Genomic DNA, 19,088 nt, shown 5'->3' with positions numbered 1-19,088 from the left:
GGGGGGGGGGGGGGGGGGGTAACCTGACTATCAAGAAGAAATGACCTGGCTAGCAGAAAGTGCAGGCCAGGAAGAAAGAGGCTGTCCTTAAGTAAACTGAGGGCTTAACTGGAAGCTCAGTTTAAGTTCCACTGGGGCCAGTGGTGTGGACTCTGCTGTTATATGACAAAAGGCAGCTAGAGGTACCTTGTTGTCAGTAGTCCCAGACAAGAACATACTGTGGAATGCTCATTTCTGTGTGTGAAATAGAGATTTTTGGCTTTGCATAATCAGAGGTGGTGGATATTAGGAGGTCTCCAGTTTGGGTGGTTCGGTCTCTAACATTATGATCAGGAATTTTCAAAAGAACTGAAAATGACAGGGCGCACACAGTAGACCCCACGGTGGCCTGAGTTCTTGGGTTGAGTACTCTGTCATTAAGGCACGTCCACATTACTCGTGCTTGTCGGGAGAGTCGTCTGGCTTTTACTTGTGCTCGTAAATCTTCGTCCACACTACTTCAGGTGCTCGCCAGGCTTCGGCGCGTGAGGATCCGTACATTTACTCGTAGTGTGTATAGGCTGTAGTCGTATTTTAATTTATTGGCTATAGTTTTTAAATTAAAAATTTGCTTGTCTCATGGCTTGTTACATCGCCCACATTACTCGCGAGCATAGCGAGTTACACGAGCACGAGTAATGTGGAAGCGCCTTTACAGTACAGTACAACTACTTGTTCATGGAATGAGACATTGTTGGTGGGTGGGTTCTCTGCTACAGAACTATATAATTGGGAATACATTGCATGCCTGAAAAATGTCAGTAAGACTAGCAACATTTCAGGTTGTTGTTTATGAAGCCTCCAAACTGTGTGAAGTGTTTTTGTAGACTCTTTATGTTTGAAATTTCGTGTGGTCTAAAATCATGTACATACAGATTCAGGAATATAACAATTCTCTGCTCTTTGTTCAGTCTGTAGAGCGCGCATTGACTTTCTTGCAACTAGTGCTTCTGAAGTTACATGCTGGAATTCCCTAACTCTGTTTCTCAACAAGAATTATATGCATTGTTCATTGCTGTATTTCATTATGCTTGTTGACCGCCTGCCTGCCATCTGAGTGCTTAAACCAAGTCAGAAGAACAACTTCGTGTGCGTGTTTGTGTGCGTGGTTATGCATATGTATTATAATTATGTCTGTATTTTCCATTCAGAGTAGGAAGTCATTTAGTTTAATGCATTAAGATCGCTTGTTAATAAATAAGCACAAGCAATAGGCAGTCAGATTAGAACTTCCATTTTATGATATAACAGCACACAACAAATATAAATCCAAGTGAGGTGGGTGTAGTGTTTGTACTGTAAATCTTACTGATTGCCTTGTTTGTTGATTGTTTAATGATGGGCGTTCTTAATGTGAGCGTGCTGTGCCCTTCTCAGAAAGTGCTCGGCGTGGTTTATATTGTATGCGGAAAGATTTCATTTATCCATCTGATTCAGGTTTATTTTTTTAAGTCCAGATTTTAAGATTAAGTTTGCGTAATGTGAGATGAAATTGTAGTATTTTCAGTTTTGCTAATTATATTTTTTAGGGGTAAGGGGACTTATGAATCTGCAGCCTGTTTCATTTCTTATGCATGTCAGTGACCCCTCAGAAAAACTGAACAAAACCAGACTAAATTACATTATGAAATAATTACAGTTACAAACTAAGGCTCTAGCTTTCATCTTTGTAAAGCTCAGTTTCACCGTTTTCCCTGCCGTTTGCCAGTGCCGTAATGTAAACGGTCCAAGTGTACTGTATATTCTTTCAAAATTTGTACTGTAATAGAGGTTGTTATAAATTCCAAAGTTTCTGTTCTACGAAAGTATTTATTAATTTATACTGTAATTATCCACGACGAAGTTAAGATTGTCGTTGCTTCCGCAACTGTTGAAGGCATGCATGCTACTATTACAGTGTTTACACGATGAATTTTCGCGCCATTCGTTCGAACCGCATTTTCGCGCCAGCTTCTAGAGAGGTATCATTGTGACCAACTGAGCAACACTTGTTAGAACTGTTGCATTCAGAGATCTGTATTTATTCCCTTGATCTAATCATTACATAAAACTTTCTTAATCACACAGCGCGAAATTCATAAAACAAGGAACGCATCTACAATTATGCGTTGTGTTGAATTATTGAGCAAATATATTTAATGTATATAGTAACGTGCTTGAAAAAAATACAGCTGCAAACAGTTCCTCCCCCTCAGTTTTTATTCTTCTGGAATGTAGACTTTAAAGGATTCTGACGATGGTGTATGCTGTATAGAACTATAAGGTTTATTTTTGACTATCCATCGTCTGGTATATAAGACAAAAAACCACAACGTTTCGGAGACTTATCTGTCTCTATCCTCAGGTGGATGGGGCAAGATAGACCTATTCAGTTGGGCCCGTTAGAAAGAGCTAGTCTCAATCACTGGACTTGGCTCTATCTAACGGGCCTAACTGAGTAGGTCTATCTTGCCCCATCCGCCTGAGGACAGAGACAGATCCAGTCTCCGAAACGTTGTGGTTTTTTGTCTTATATAGCAGACAATGGAGAGAGTCCAGAATAAACCTTATAGTTCTATACTTCTGGAATATGTTGCAGTATGGAATTACATTTAAATTGTTCCTGTCTCAGTAACCATAAAAATTCGTACACCACCTTGCAATAATGAGTTTGTCTTATGGTGTTACGTCGTTATTACTAATTATTGCACGGTAAAGTTGTGTTGAGACAGTTAGTTTTACATGTGATTCTAGACAATAATACAACAGGATTCATTCCTTGAAGATGATGCAATATAGTTTGTTGGGTACCAGTGTTTCCGAGAAACGCACTCCCTCCATCTGCAGTGTAGAAGACTTTTTCAAACTCTTTATCCTGATGATGTGTTTGGGGGTCTCGCAGGTTCTTCCAAAACGTCTGCAATCCTCAACCAAACTACACTGTATCACATTTCACAAAACTGTCAACTTACAAGCACCGTGAGAAGTACGGAATATGGTACTTTGATTTTCATTGCTTGCGTAATAATTTGTTGTTTTCTGTGTGGGAAGTGGTTGTTTTTGGACGAAGCTTGCCATGGTGGTTTGCAAGTTGCGTTATAAATGTAAGTACTGTCAGTTTTGCACAAGGTACGGGAAGTGGCTTCTAAATGCCAGCAAGAGGTTATGTTCACATGTACCGAAGTTGAGTGCGTTGGCCAGCCTGCTATGGTGCCATCCCCCTCTACAGAGGTAATGAACTCGTCCTTTCCCGGCGTTGGTTCTTTGTCTCGGCAGTTGGAGCTTGTGTCGTGCGCGTGTATGTTCGAAGTGGTGGGCGGTGGATCAGTTTTGAAAGTAAAAAAATGGAGTGAACCCAAGAGAAAGGAGCAACTAGTTCGGATGATCTGTAAATAGTTTTTTTCGTGTGTATGTGCTGGTGTTTTGTGTTGTTATTTCCTCCATTAATTGATGTGAAATAGTGTATATAATATAAAGCACCGAAGGGGATCTTTTATATTTTTGGCGCAAAAATTTTGCAACACAAGAATTGGATGACACCGGCATCAGGGTTGTTGATTTATTGTGACATGAAAGATATGGGACCAGATATGGTAAGTAGTTTACATGAACTTCGTTTTGTCAGTTTGCCTCGGTGTTTATATTTAGTTTCTTGAAAGGCGGTGAATTGTCCGAAGTTAGAAAATCGATTTTATGTATGGACAAGCAACAAGTTGGTGTCGCCGCGTATAGAATATATGACCGCCATGTTTCGAAACTGCAAAATGTTTAAGATTGTTTGAATGTTAATAATTGATGTGTAATTTGATTGGTGATTGTGCAAGTGTAACCGTTTAATTTGTGTTTTATACCCGTAATTTGTTGTTATTTCTGCTCTACTAAGTGATTATGAAAGTTTTTTTTTTGCCCTTCTGTTGTGCCGTGTTATCAATGTTTGCTGGAGCAGTGCGGGATAACTTTCCTTCAGAGGGATTTTGTACAGTGCCAGTTTTTGTGTTTTGTATGTAGTAGCATCACAACTTGACCGTTGCCTGTTTTCCAATATTAATTCCCCGTTTTGAAGATTAATTTTCACAGATAGAAATTCTTTTGTGATGGTATTGCCATTGAGAAAAATATATTTGCCATTAGGACAGCACGCGTGCGAATAGCCATGGGAAATTTTGGGCTGTTGAGAAGTGTTGGTATTGACGGCTAAATCGTGAATGAAATTTTTCAATATTTGAAGGTCGCTTGGTTGAACTAAGTTCTTTGACAAAAGGGCATAACCCCTTTCACCACGTCCGTTACTTCCGAGTACTACCAACACCATACTAAAAAACTAAGTATAACATTTGAAAATATGACGTAACATCACAAATTAGGCCCAGCTAATTACACCTGCTCTATAGTGCGTTTTACTTACTTACTCATGGAGGTGAGCCCTTCTGGAGGAGCCGCCAATTCTGCAGCTACTGAAGAACTTCCCAGCATTTTATGGAACCCGAAGGTTCATTACCGTGTTCACAAGAGCCCTTCAGTGGTCCCTATCCTGAGCCAGATCTATCCAATCCATACCATCCCATGTCTCTAAGATTCATTCTAATATTGTCCACCCACCTACGCGTTGGTCTTCCCTGTGGTCTGTTTCCTTCTGGCTTTCCCACCAATATCCTATACGCATTCCTCATCTCCCCCATTTGTGCTGCATGATCTTCCCACCTCATCCTCCACCACTTGATCATTCTAATTATACTTTGAGAATAGTACAAGTTAGTGCGCACTTTATTGAAATTGATGTATTTGGTTTTGACTGATTGCGTATGATTCGAGTGAGAATGGAATTTTAGATTTCCGCTGTTGCACACCCCTGTTAAATACTGTGATTTTAGATGGATTAAGGTAAAACAGAATTTTAAACGAAGAGTGTAACTGTTTGTTCCTCTGTTATGTTTTGTTGGAGAATCCGGAAGGTTTTGGTTTCACTTTCGAACAGTTTATAGGCACGTCAAACTATATACGAGATATTTTCTTTGAGGAAATAATATTTAAGACATTCATCTGTTGATGGTGCTGTTTAATAGAACGGTGTAGCGACGGCTACAGGCTGGACGGACAAGGAAACAGCTTCAGTTCCCAGCGAGGTTAGCGACTTTTTTTTTTCTCTTCCTCGGCGTCCGGACTGACTCTTGGTACCATTTAGCGTTCTGTCGAATTGGGATCGTGGGTTAAAGCGGCCGGGGCCATGAAGCTGACAACTTTCATCTAGTGGCGAGGCTTATACCTCAGTTCCCCTTACGTATTCATGGCGTCGTGACTGTTTAATTAAGAGCGGCTACTTTATCATAAGAATGATACACGGTAATTGGGCTTTTGCTTGTACACTTTCTCTGTTGTTGAATGTGCGGAGTAGGTCTGGCATTGAAACTGCTATGTTGGTACAGATAACAGTTCTGAATTTCGTGGTGGAAACTGTACACACTGAGCATTAAGTTAATGCTGTGTTGCCGGTTTTCCCCTCATGCTGCATGTTGTGTAGCTGCTGTGGACTAGGCAACATGGTATTGATTCCCCACGTACCGAAAGGGGGACCTGCGGAGAGGGGAAGGTCTCCCCACTGAGTCACTTTCAACCCTACTATGGGTATCTCCCCTCGCTATCCCCGTAGCTTCATCTGTGCATTTCAGTTCTCTCTCTCATTTCATTCTCTTTTTTACTGTCTCCCCACATTTCGTTTAGGCATCTTCCCCCTTTTCATTTGACAGTTGTCTGGGTGGGTCCAAATACATGGGCATAGTCTTGTGGCTGTAGCCACTATTGTAATCATTCGTTGTCAAGGTAACGAAACTTTGTACTGTATATATAATTCGGTCGAACGTTCCTTCTGTTGTACTTGTAATTGTTGCTTAGGAGGGGGGTGGTTACTGGCATGAGGACGCTAGAAAGCCTCTCCGTTTCTATTGTTGTTCGTGTAAGTTACAGTAAAAGTCTTCTGACCGGGTAGAAAATATGCAAGGAATTTTTCCGTAATACATTTCCGACCAGTCGTTCTTAATGGCGCCATGATAGACATTCACCAAAGGTTATAAACTATTTTAAACTACTCAAGGACAGTCTTCAAAACCGATGATCGGAGTGGCCAGTGAGGCCTTAATGTTCGCAGAATTGTCGGAAGACTTAGGAAGACCAGCTGAAGACGGACTATCATAGAGCCTCATGGCCGCGCCATAGCTCAAGCGGTTAGTCGCTGCCTTCCCACCTTAGCGGGCCGGGTTAGATCCTGGGTCTGGTCAAGTGCGATTTGTGGTGGACAAAGTGGCTCTGGGGAAGGTTTTCAAGGACAGTCTTCAAAACCGATGATCGGAGTGGCCAGTGAGGCCTTAATGTTCGCAGAATTGTCGGAAGACTTAGGAAGACCAGCTGAAGACGGACTATCATAGAGCCTCATGGCCGCGCCATAGCTCAAGCGGTTAGTCGCTGCCTTCCCACCTTAGCGGGCCGGGTTAGATCCTGGGTCTGGTCAAGTGCGATTTGTGGTGGACAAAGTGGCTCTGGGGAAGGTTTTCAAGGACAGTCTTCAAAACCGATGATCGGAGTGGCCAGTGAGGCCTTAATGTTCGCAGAATTGTCGGAAGACTTAGGAAGACCAGCTGAAGACGGACTATCATAGAGCCTCATGGCCGCGCCATAGCTCAAGCGGTTAGTCGCTGCCTTCCCACCTTAGCGGGCCGGGTTAGATCCTGGGTCTGGTCAAGTGCGATTTGTGGTGGACAAAGTGGCTCTGGGGAAGGTTTTCAAGGACAGTCTTCAAAACCGATGATCGGAGTGGCCAGTGAGGCCTTAATGTTCGCAGAATTGTCGGAAGACTTAGGAAGACCAGCTGAAGACGGACTATCATAGAGCCTCATGGCCGCGCCATAGCTCAAGCGGTTAGTCGCTGCCTTCCCACCTTAGCGGGCCGGGTTAGATCCTGGGTCTGGTCAAGTGCGATTTGTGGTGGACAAAGTGGCTCTGGGGCTGGTTTTCTCCGAGTAATTCGGTTTCCCCTGCCAATCTTCATTCCACCAATTGCTCCATAATCAGCCTCACTTATCATCCGGGGCTGGTACAATAGGCCAGAAGTGGCCGCAGTACAAGGGACTTAGTCCGACCCCACTAGCAAGAAAATGTCATAGCCTCATAGTCTGGAAATTTCCAGACTCGGTACTTTTACAGGTTTATTTGTTACTTCTGTAAACTGGGGAAGAAGATGGCTCGTACCGTTACTGTTTTCATAGATACAACGAACATTTTTAATGTATCAGTCATTGTGCACTTGTTATTGTGATTTCCAGAACTGACTACGCAGTGAAACATTTCCTGTTTAAATTGTATAAATAAGATATTAAAAGTACGCAGTGTGCATTGGAACAGGCACATTTGACAAGCAGGTATAAGGCTGCGTGAAATAAGACTACTCTGAATCTTTCGCGCATAAAACTCCGTGGTTTTTAGTCCGTAAGCGAACTGTACCGACTGAGGGACCGCCGCTTGTCGGTGAAGTTTTTTCTTTATTGCTAGTGGGGTGGGACTAAGTCCCTTGTACTTCGGCCACCTGGCCTATTGTACCAGCCCCAGATGATAGGTGAGGGTGATTGTGGAGCAATTGGTGGAATGAAGATTGGCAGGGGAAACCGAATTACTCGGAGAAAACCAGCCCCACCGCCAACTTGTCCACCACAAATCCCACTTGACCAGACCCGGGATCGAACCCGGGCCGTCGCGATGGGAAGCCAGCGACTAACCGCTTGAGCTATGGCGCGGCCTTTGAAAGTGTGTTCTTCCCTTGATGTGAGAGACCAAGTTTCATGACCATACAAAATTACAGGAAAAAATTATGGTTTTATGTATATTTTTACATTTTTGTTGAGGCGAGTAGACTAAAGATATTGAACTGCACGCTCACAAATTGCGAACGTAAAATTAAAGTTTCCCCTGTGCTTAATTAGTTGAGCACCATGCCACGAGGACATAAGGGAGTAGAGGTATAGATCCACTTTTCTTGACCTCTGTACCAGCTGGAGGTGAGTGAGCTTCACGCCCCGGCCTCTTTACCCCAGTGAAAAGAGTCCCTGGTATCCATTTGGTAGGAGGCTGGATGGGCCACAGAACAGGCCTGGACGACGTGGAGAGAAGAAAAATCTTGCTCCCACCAGGACTCGAACTCCGACCCCTCGGCCGTGAAGGCCGTAGCAAGTCGCTGTTCCGACTGTGCAGTCGAATTTGTAAAGGATAATATCAAACGTTAAAGTCTCTGTTCTTAATTAAAATTTGGTTGAATGACTATAATGTACTTTGGTGTTTACAAAGGTTTATTGGTGCAGTATGCTTCAGTGATTTCTGTATGCTTACCTGTGCCCTGATACGAGTGACGTATTTCTTCACGTCGCGTGACATAAAAACATTTTGAAGCCAGAAATTAACAGATATTTACAGTTCGGTTCTACCTCACAGAAAACATGGCTCGTCACTTATACGAAAGCTAGTTGAATATTGATGTTTAAGGAAATTGTGGCCGCCTATTCCTAGAGTCGTAGGAAAGCTATAAATATTGTTTTTGCGAAATGCAGTTTTCGAATGTTAATGCAAGGACTGAGCATTTGGAAGGTTAACAACTTGTCTCTTGAATCTGTAACCATCGACAGATGCAGCTCGACTCCCTTGCTAAGGAAATTTTGTAATTGTACGTCTCGTAAGAAACACCGCAGAAAACGAATGTCCATTATTCTTTATTGTTAAAGGATTCCGAGTCTGAAGAATGACCCCTCCCACTGCTTCACAAAGCTTATCTTCTTGAAGGAGCCATGTTGATTTTGATAGCCGCACCTATGTGTTGTAAAGTTTCCCCTGTTTCTAAGAATTACACAAAGGCTCGTCGTAGGTGGATGAGAGGTAACGCTTCATGGATTATACGTAGATCTCGGCGTTAGAAGAAGATGAATGGTTGGCTTTATTTACACGTATCTCCGGACTGACTCCCCACTACTTGTGAAATACCCACTACTTGTGAAACTGCGCAGACGCGAAATCTAGGCTTTACATGGCCGTAAAAAGGAATATTCTGCTTCGCCATGTGGTCTGCCACAAGCCTTGAACAACACTGACCAAGGTAAGGTGCTTGATTGTGTTATGTGGGGTGATTTGGTGAAGATGCGCCGGTGATTTCTAAATTATGCAGTTTTCCCTTTTTTTTTCCTTGCAGATTTTTCCCTCTGTTTTGTAACGAACTTTGCCATTTTATCAGCCGGTCCTACAGCACTCTGTACTCAGGCTTATTAGAAAATAAATGACATTCCGTAAAAAAATCTTGTAGATTCTACAGGGTTCGGACGATGGTGTACATATTCGGATTTACTGGATATTTTGGACTTCGTCATCCGGTAGCCCAGAAGTACTAGGCAGCACACTATTTCGGAAATCAGATCTGTTTCCGTCCTTATGTGAGAGGGAGCAAGACTTTCTCTTTTGGGTGCCTTAGAAAGAGTGATTGAGGTTAGGTTTTTATAAGAGACCCAACAGAGTGAGGACGGAAACATATCCAGTTTCTCCAACTTGGTGTTCTCTAGTTTTCTTAGACTACCAGACTGTTGACATGAGTCCAGAAACCCAGTAATTCCGAGTGTTAAAATCTTGTATAATTTCTTTCAGTCGGTACTAATAGCCGACAGAATTTATCGAAAGCCTGTTCATTGTTGTATGTTTCGACTTCGAAGCCAACAGAGAGTACCTGCAGTGTGTACCTCATCTGCTACTGGATACGGAACGGCATCTGTCCATCCTGTCTCTGGGCGCGTAACCCCGCAGTGTAAGGATATTGTGCTGTTACGGACAGTTAAGACCTGTTAGTCAAATTTAGTCGGGCAGAGAATGGGCACACGGAAATTTCTAGGAAAAATTTATAGTAGGGCGAATATTTTGTGTTAATTAGCTCCATGAAGCTGAGTCCTTGAGAAGCTACCAGTCGCTTACCACTCAAGAATTTCCCAACATTTTATGGAATCCGAAAGTTCGTTACCGTGTTCAGAAGAACCCTCCACTGGTTCCTGTCCTTAGCCAGAAGAATCCAATCCAGACAACCCCTCTCTGTTTCTCTCATTATCGTCCCGCTCACGTCTAGATCTTCCTAGTGGTTATTGCACCAAAACACCGTGTGCATTCATTTTATCTCGCGTGCTTTCTACATACCCTACCCACTTCATCCTCCATGACCTGATCGTTATAATTATATTTTGCGAAGAGTACTAGTTCGATTCTCGATGAGGTCATTGGCCTTTTCAATTGACCTCATCCTTCTAGCCGCACTATGGCCCTGGTGTCAACAGAAATGAGTACCACGAATCATCTCAGGGTTAGAGGGCGGCCGGCGCGTGACGCTGACTACCTTACCGTCATCTGAGCACCAATTGTCTAGAAAATTTGGGAGCCCCGACGTCTCACAACCGTATCGGCCTCCACGGCCTGTTACATGGATAGCTTTACCTTTTTTTTTACTAGTTACGAAGCTTCGAATTATCCAGTTTTCTCCAGCCCCCTGTTATTTCACCCCTCTTAGGTCCAAATGTTCTCATGAGCACCGTCTTCTGAAATGCCGTAAGTCTGTGTGTATCCCGCAACGCCAGGGACCAAGCTTCACGCTCGTACAGAATTACAGGCAAAAAAATTCATAGTTTTGTGTATTTTAATTTTTACGTCTTTAGGCAGCAGGCGAGAAGACGAAGGTTCTTTACTGTTGATCTCAAATATTTGAACTTTGCCACATGTTCAGAGGATCTACGTGGTGCAATCCAAAAGTTCCCGAAATATATAAGCCTTCTTTATGGTACGGTTTTGTGCTGCATTCTGGTGATGAGACATGAACACATACTTTCTGTTGTATGTAATATTTTATGCTATACTAACTTCATGGATCTTGAGCCCTTCTTTAGTAGCCATTAGTTCGGCAGCCACCCAAGAATTTCCCGAAGGTTCATTATCGTGTTCGCAAGAGCCCTCCACTGTCTCATATCCTGAGCCAGATCAATCCAGTCCATACCACCCCATCCTGTCTTTCCAAGATTGTGCAGTTTCATGATCACGGCACAGCCATGTGAGACGATGAGCATTCTGACATGGTGTTTGTGGTTGCCATATTGGAATGAATTTCGGAGTAATATACAAGATTTTTTCTCCCGGCAAGGTTCAGGGATCTGTAAGGAGATCGCTGTCGAGCGAGATGTAGAACTCATCGGTGCCCCAGATTCAATGCTTGGGTCACATCGTCTTACTCGTGAGGATAATTGATGAGCTATTTCAAGGAAATAGCGGCTCCGGTCTAGAAAACCGAGATTAACGGCCGGGGGGATCCGTTGCGCTGACCACGTGACACCCTCTATTTGCAAAAGTTGGCACTAACTTCGCCGACAAGCGGCGGTCGGTATAGCCCGTTTGCGGACTACAGGCCATGGAGTTTTATAGCAGACGTCGCATGAAGTCGCGGGCACAAACCTTTGAATTGTTTCTAATTGTTACGTAGCAAAAATATTCGCAGGGCCGCTGTGAAGTCATAACGGTCATCTTCCGTTTAATCACACCAGAATTATGATCCTGAAGAAAAGAAATTGGCTTACGCATTGAAAAAAATATTTTGGAATTTTTGCTGTCACCAAGTCATGGGGCACTATGCTACAAGCCGGAAGGTCACTGGATTTTGCAGTGACCTAATACTTCGAGCCGCACTATGGCCTTGGGATCGACGCAGCTTCTAACAAAAATGAGTATCAGGAGGTAAGGGCTGCCGGCGCGTGAGGCTGACCTCAACTCCATGTGTGAGCCTGTTGTCTAGAAAATGTGGGAGCCTCGACGTCTCACAGCCCTATGGGCCTCCACAACCTGTTACAGCGATAGCTTTACCTAACTCTCACTAAGTCTGGTTCTATTTTACGAGTACTATCAGGAGGGTTCAGAGGGATCACAAGCACACAATATAAGTAACGTTTGTCTGAAAAAAGTCTCGATGTAATTTCCAATTAACTATAGAAATATCAACGTTCGCTTAGGTCTTGGTGTTGGTTGTAGCCGCATATGACCGCAGAAGTGATCTGGTATCATGATAATGGCTGGTTGTGTTGTCTTGAGTACATTGGTCGGAGCTTCTTAAGGATGGCGTGGTTTCGCTGGTTATGACGTCATCTGCCGTGACCTGTGATCACAACCAAACTGGAAGTTCGAAGGACAACAGCTGTTGCGATAAGCGAGGAGATACTCGTAGCATTCAATACTTTGATAGATACCATTGATCTCCTGACAATAGTTTCGAAGAGTAGTGTGCGGTGGAGCTATACCTCCATACCTTCTGGAACGTTTTGACTAGCTGAGCAACTGTTTTCTTGTGAAGAACGGTCCTGCTCCGTGGAACTAGTTCCTTAAGGATAATTAAGAGGATATTCTACGTGTTTGAAGGGACATACGGTAGTGTAGTTGGTTGAGGCACTATGCTACAAGCCTGAAGGTCGCGGGTTAAGTTCCCAGTCAGGTCATTGGATTTTTCTATTGACGTAATCCTTCCAGCCGCACTGTGGCCCTGGGATCGAATCAGCCTGTAACAGAAATGAGTACCAGGAATTTTCTTAGGGGTAAAGGGCCGCCGGCGCGTAAGGCTGACAACCTCATCGCCATCTGTGAACCTATTGTCTAGAAAATGTGGGAGCCTCTACCTCTCACAAGGCTATGGGCCTCCACGGCCTGTTACAGGGATAGCTTTACTGTGTGTTACATTATTTGAGGTCTGAGCCAGGAAAGCGAATGCGATGTAGGGTAGTGTGCTCTTCATCACCATGTTGAACACCTCTGGCTGTCAGGGGCCAGAGATCGAACCTGAACATTGTGTGCCACCACTAACATGGACGGATGTTTCATCCACCAACTTTGTGTGTGTTCATGTAAACTTAATTTACTTTTCAAGACACAATTCCGATTAGCTGATGTTTATCGCAGTAGCTGAGCACGTGCTGTGTACCCTTGAAATGTTTTAGGTCGTTTTTGTCACGGTGACATATTTTCGTGGTTTCAGTAATTCGTCCATAGTTTATGGCAGTCTTCGTGTAAACTGCTAACTGAGGATATGGACAGGGAACCAGCTGTTATAATATATCGATTCTTTTAATGCCGAATTCACATAAACCTTAGTTGTTTCTGTTTAAAATGTATGCTGGGGAGATACGATGGGACGGTATGGACTGCATTGATGTGGCTCAGGATAGGGGCCAGTGGAAGGCTTTTGTGATCACGGGAATGAACCTTCCGGTTCCGTTAAATGTTTGGGAAATTCTTGAGTGGCTGAGTGACTGGTGGCTTCTCCAAAAGGACTCAGGTCCTTGGAGGTAGGTAGGTAGGTAGGTAGGTAGGTAGGTAGGTAGGTTGGTTGGTTGGTTCTTACATCAAGGGTTATGTAGATTTATTTTTTTGTGTGACACTAATGATTCTCAAGGTGACTGAAGAGTTGTTGTGACGCCGAGCAGTCTGGTAGAAGTTATCTACGTTTCGGAGGAGCATACTGCCTCGATCTTCAGGGTCGGAGAGTATTGCTGCTTGTATGCCGTGACTGTTCGATCCGGAAGATTGATGTACCTGCACTATCCCATGCGTCTTAAGCACGTGCTTTAGCTCAGAGGTAACGTTACAGTAACGTGTGTTCGATTATTTCGCGTCTTGCAATCGGCGACACGCTGTTCTTTTACTTAGATCGATGTGTTCCGGAAGAGAATGGTTCTGTTTCGTTGAACACAATAGAACACATTTCCTTGCCGATTTGAAGACTGCAGGCTCAAAGCAGCAAGGTGTTGATGTCCTTGTTTCGTGAGGTCGCCGTAAGAAACAGCGCTGTTGACTAGTGAAGCGAGTATGTCATCAGTACCTTCACTTTTCACCTTCAGATTACATAAAAAAATGTATTCCAGGAAGATGAAAGGCGCCGAGGGCAGCCAGTTTGAAGGTACCGTGTTTACAATTTTTAGTTCATATCCGATTTGTTTTATGTCGGGACCGTACCTGTGGTATATTGGTCAGAGTTCCTGGAGAGAGAGAGAGATCCAGGGATCCCGGGTTCGATTCCCGGCGCTACCAGATTTTCTGAGTAGTAGTGGGTCTGGAACGGGGTCCACTCAGCCTCGTGAAGATAATTGAGGAACTGTTTGAAAGAAATGGTGGCTCCGGTCTAGAGACTCGAGATTAACGTCCGTGGGGATCCGTTGCGCTGACCACGCAACGCCCTCTATCCGCAAAAGTTGGCACTGACTTGGCCGACAAGCGGCGGTTGCTTGGTCGGTATAGTTCGCTTGCGGACTACAGGCCACGGAGTTTTTTTTTTTAATTTTTGTCGTCCGAAACCAAGAAATAAATTCAAATGTCACAGGCGTAACACTTTCCATACTTGGTTATGTGTGCCTTTGATTGTGTGTTGCGTGTGAAAGGGGAAACCGTTCATATACTTAACGTATGGATTTGATACAGCGGATCAGTGGAATGCAGAATTTTATGTAAGGCCCTAGTTTTATTAATCTTATTCTAAGGCGAGGGAGAATACAGCTCCATAGGACATTGTCTTTGTGCCTGCTCGAATTTGAGCGCAGTAAACATTGTTATCTGTGGTTTATGAATGTGTATCGTTGTAACAGTGTTTAAGAAAGTGGGCTGTAGCTTTTCCCTGTTTGTGTAGGACTGTGGTTCGGGGGGACTGGAGGTGGTTTCCCCGGAGCAGGTTGTTCGCTTATTTACGACTGAAATGACTACAAACCAGACATTGGGAAACTTGTAAGATTTGAAGGTTTCACGGTGGTGAAACGTCGTTTCAGACAAGATCTACTTCTCCATTGGGAACATGTATCAAATCAAGAAACCCATCCATCACATTAACAGTGAAGTAGTTACTAAATGAAGTATATTTTTTTTTATTGTGATCGTCTCCCTTACTGGGATGTGCAAACCGCTATTCTGAAGAGTGCTTTTTGTAGTGCAGGGCAGGTGGCACTGGGTATGAGTTTAATGAGTTTGTTGAACCAAGGAAGTGGTGGTCTGAAAAAGTTTGGGAACCATAGGTCTATAGTATGTAAGACGTAGGTGTGTGGACAATATTAAAATGGATCTTAGAGAGATAGGATAGGATGGTATGGATTGGATTGATCTGGCTCAGGATAGGGACCAGTGGGGGGCTCTTGTGAACACGGTAATGAACCTTCGGGTTCCATAAAATGCTGGTAAATTCTTGAGTAGCTACACAATTGGCGGCTTTTCATGAAGGGCTCAGCTCTATGAGTGAGTGAGGTCTAGTGTAGAATCCTTCTGCCACTTAGTTTCATTACCCTCTGTCAGGTGGTTGCTATTGCATAATGCCATCTATAACCAGGTTTTTTTTCCTCACTAAGCATAAATTAATGCATATAGCGATCTATCACCATTCGCGGTAAATGATTGTAAAGACATGGGATTTAAGGTTCCCACGGTGTTCGTTATGAAGCTTTCCATCTTCAGGGATATAACACTGTTCAGTCCGTTGAGAACGTACAGACGTTTTGGAGGAACATGCCACTTCAGTCTTCATGGTTTTTGCTTGCTGCCTGCTTCATGCTGGTTTATTTCTTGTCACATTCTTCAACCCTGAAAATGGATGCGACATGTTCCTCCCAAACGTTTGTGTTGACTTTCAACAGACTACACAGCGTTATATCCCAGAAGATAGTACTATGAAATTGAAAAGTTTTGTGATGTCATAGCCTTTCTTTTTTAGAACCAGAATTAAATAAGAATAGTAATTGGGTGTTTGTTTCTTGAAATGAGTTGACCTACGTGTGTCAGTTACGAAGTCCTCAGTTGTGTAGTGTTTGTGAAAATTAATGTGTACGTAGTTGCAGTTATTATGCAAGAGATTATTAAAGATTAGCGAAAGTGATCCGTTCTTCACCGAGTCTTTCGTAAAGCTAATTGCATAGAAATAATAATGGCGAAAGAATATAATACCACACGTAATTCGCACTTAATCCTTCTAACTACATATGTGTTATATTACTATTCCTGCATTCAACCTCAGAGACATGGGCTTCATAAACAGTGTAAACAGTAACATAGCAACGTTGTTACACATACTGAATAATCTTGAATTTTGCTTGCTTAGTATAGTCCAGTGTTACAGGATGTATCGATTACCGCTGTGGTATTGTGGTCAGAGTTCCTGGCTACAGATCCTGTGGTCCCGGCTTCGATTCCCTGCGCTACCAGATTTTCTGAGAAGTAGTGGGTCTGGAACGGGGCCAACTCAGCCTCGTGAGGATAATTGAGGAGCTCTTTCAAGGAAGTAGCTGCTCCGGTCTAGAAAACCGAGATTAAAGACCGTGGTGATTCGTTGCGCTGACCAAATGACACCCTCTATCCGCAAAAATTGGCACTGACTTCGCCGACAAGCGGCGGTCGCTCAGTTGGTATAGTTCGCTTGCGGACCGCAAGCCACGGGGAAATAGTATAGTCCAGTAATACAGGATGACTCAATTACATACATTCCTGCAGTGGGAAAGTTCCACAAATCCAAAACGTTACTTTTCATGAATATTATGTTTATATATAATACGAGAAAATCATACAGTTCATTGAAGAAAAATCATACCTGCTTAGCGAAAATAATATAAATCTGTCGAGACGGATTTGCGAGCCAGAAATGGTTGAAGGCATAGGTGCTGTGAAGGCATAAACAGTTCCCAAAATCTTATTTTCTCTTGGTAACTTCACCGGCCCTTCTAGACTCGTTGCGAAAAAATGAGATATGTATTGTGTTCTTCCAGTTACCAGTGAACAGATTTGCGTTCGTGTCAATTAATTTGTCATGGTTGCTTGTTTGGCAGGCCGTTGATACATTTACTCTGCCGAATGACCGTCAGGATGCTGAATTAAAGGCATTGCCACATTTACTGACAGGAATGAAGGCCTCTGGAAACATAAATGTTATGTAAAAATTTAATAATTTTATGGCTTCGTTTCTCGCGTTATCTGTTCGTAGAGAAGGGACTTGCGTCTGAACATATTCCGTTCTGAAACCCTTTCGTCGCTACAGGCCCCTTCTGAGGCAGATGGTGAGTTTACGTGGTGTCATAATTTATTACCATAACATCAAAATTATCTGTAATATGGGGTTCTGCCTCCTGATATAAGACGGTGAAATCCTTTGGAAATCAGCCGACGTTTCGCAGAAACGTGTGGCAGAGTAGGATATGTTTACTTCATGCTGGTTTCCTGCCGGACTTATTCTTTGACCGTAAAGATGGAAGCGACAGTTTACTCCGAAACGCCGTTGTGTCCTTGAAGGTAGAACTAACCAACCTTGCTGTGAGAACCTCACACCCTCCACATCCTTGATGTGTTTCATTCAGAATACTTTATGGTTGGAAACTGGAATTGCCTCGCACCTTTTAATGAAAGTTTCCCATGTCTAATTTTTGATAAATCACTACAAGATGACTTCCACATAAGGCGTTTTTTTTTTACTTCGTCAAGAACAAATGAAGTGGTTGCGAAGATTGAAACTTTTTTCTTAAACAGGGTCAGGTTATGGTCGTCGGCTTTTTTTTTTTGGTAGTGACGGAGGTGACCTTGAGAATGTTTGCTGTAGTTCAATTTATGAAATGATTGAATTACCATCGACTTTTCAGGAAATGTACATCTTATATGCCTGGTTAGTGGTTGTATTAGTAATTATTTTAATGCTAATCGGTCGTCTGAATTAGTTTCCGAAAGTATCCGTTTCAGATTGTCAATTAGATATCAAAGGTGAAACGTCATCAGGTCGGTACGAATCCTGAATCACCCTTGCTCCACATTTTTGTATTCTTTCACTTTGCTTTCCGTTTCGAATTGCGTTCCGTTGGTTTAAACTTGAACTCGGGTCCCATACTTGTCGAAGGACTAGAAGAGGCAGGAAGTGTACAAGGTTGTTATTGTCTTGAACCTTTCGAAGAGTGCTTCTCATTTTCCGCTCTCACCAACCAATACCACAATTTTATGATTACCAGTCAAACCACTTTGGTAATTTTATGCTGGGTTACAATGTTATAGCAGTAAGCATTTATCTTGTGCTGCATCAGATTCGACGATTTTCTCAGTCGACCAAATTTGACGGTAGAATTAACTGTGGAATTGCAGTTTTTACCGTATAACGGAGCTTGGCCAGTGTTTCCATCATTTATATTTATTAATGACAAGCACAGTTGTTTTCAATGGGTGGAACTTAGGCTCTCACACGACGGCAAGAACTCGGGCTGAGGGTTTTTTGAGAGCAGAATTTGAGGGAAACGTATTTGGAGCTGAGGATGCTGAGTAGTGATAGGAGGCTGAAGAAGAAAATTAAGCTTCGTTTGGCGGTGAAAGTGCGCGTAGCGCCTTGAATTAAGCATAAAATATAGCGTCGTTGACGTAGAGGAGTAGAAGTTTTGTATGTAAAGCTCGGTTGTGACAAAGCTCTCGTCTTCCCGGCGAGGCAATCTTCAGCCTATTCATAACAAACACGCTAGCCTTGTTATTTGTAGGGCTTCTATGGCGGGAGGCCGGAGGATTCAGAAGGCAGCGTGTTCCTTTTTCTTTAAGTAAATTGTAATTGCGGTGCAGGTGGCTGTAGGGCGTGAGTTCGATCCAGCTTCGCACCCAGGACTGGTGATCGTATAAGCCGTAACAGTTACGGCACCACCATGAGGATTTGATTGATTTCGGGCCTCTGTTTCTGAACATCGACCTCCTCTGTGGTCTAGTGGTCAGAGTTTCTGGCTACAGAGCCAGAGGTCCGGGTTCGATTCCCGGCGCTGCCAGATTTTCTGAGAAGTAGTTGGTCTGGAACGGGATCCACTCAGCCACGTGAGGATAATCGAGGAGCTGTTTCAAGGAAGTAGCTGCTGCGGTGTAGAAAACTGAGATTAACGGCCGTGGGGATTCGTTGCGCTGACCACGCGACACCCTCTGTCCGCTAAAGTTGGCACTAACTTCGCCGTCAAACGGCGGTCGCTCGGTCGGTATACTTCGCTTGCGATTTACAGTCCACGGAG

General features: G+C 43.4%; 1 protein-coding gene across 4 annotated transcripts in view; it reads left to right on the top strand.

Moving 5' to 3' along the window:
* LOC111871638 (pumilio homolog 2) overlaps window positions 1–19,088 on the top strand; it is a 532,614-nt gene that overhangs the window by 22,419 nt on the left and 491,107 nt on the right. The window contains exon 1 of one of the 4 annotated variants that reach the window (XM_023864875.2): window positions 3,294–3,611. The exons of the other annotated variants lie outside the window; for them this stretch is intronic. Within the exon in view, the coding sequence (XP_023720643.1) occupies window positions 3,552–3,611 (60 nt within the window). The 5' untranslated portion in view covers window positions 3,294–3,551. Of the gene's footprint in view, window positions 1–3,293; window positions 3,612–19,088 lie in introns of those variants that run through there. 4 annotated transcript variants of the gene reach the window in all.

This window comes from Cryptotermes secundus, unplaced genomic scaffold (genome assembly GCF_002891405.2).
Source record: "Cryptotermes secundus unplaced genomic scaffold, Csec_1.0 scaffold11, whole genome shotgun sequence".
In the NCBI taxonomy this organism is placed as follows: domain Eukaryota; kingdom Metazoa; phylum Arthropoda; class Insecta; order Blattodea; family Kalotermitidae; genus Cryptotermes; species Cryptotermes secundus.
Note: the sequence above shows the minus strand (reverse complement) of the source record. Positions and strands in the feature narration are given on the sequence as shown.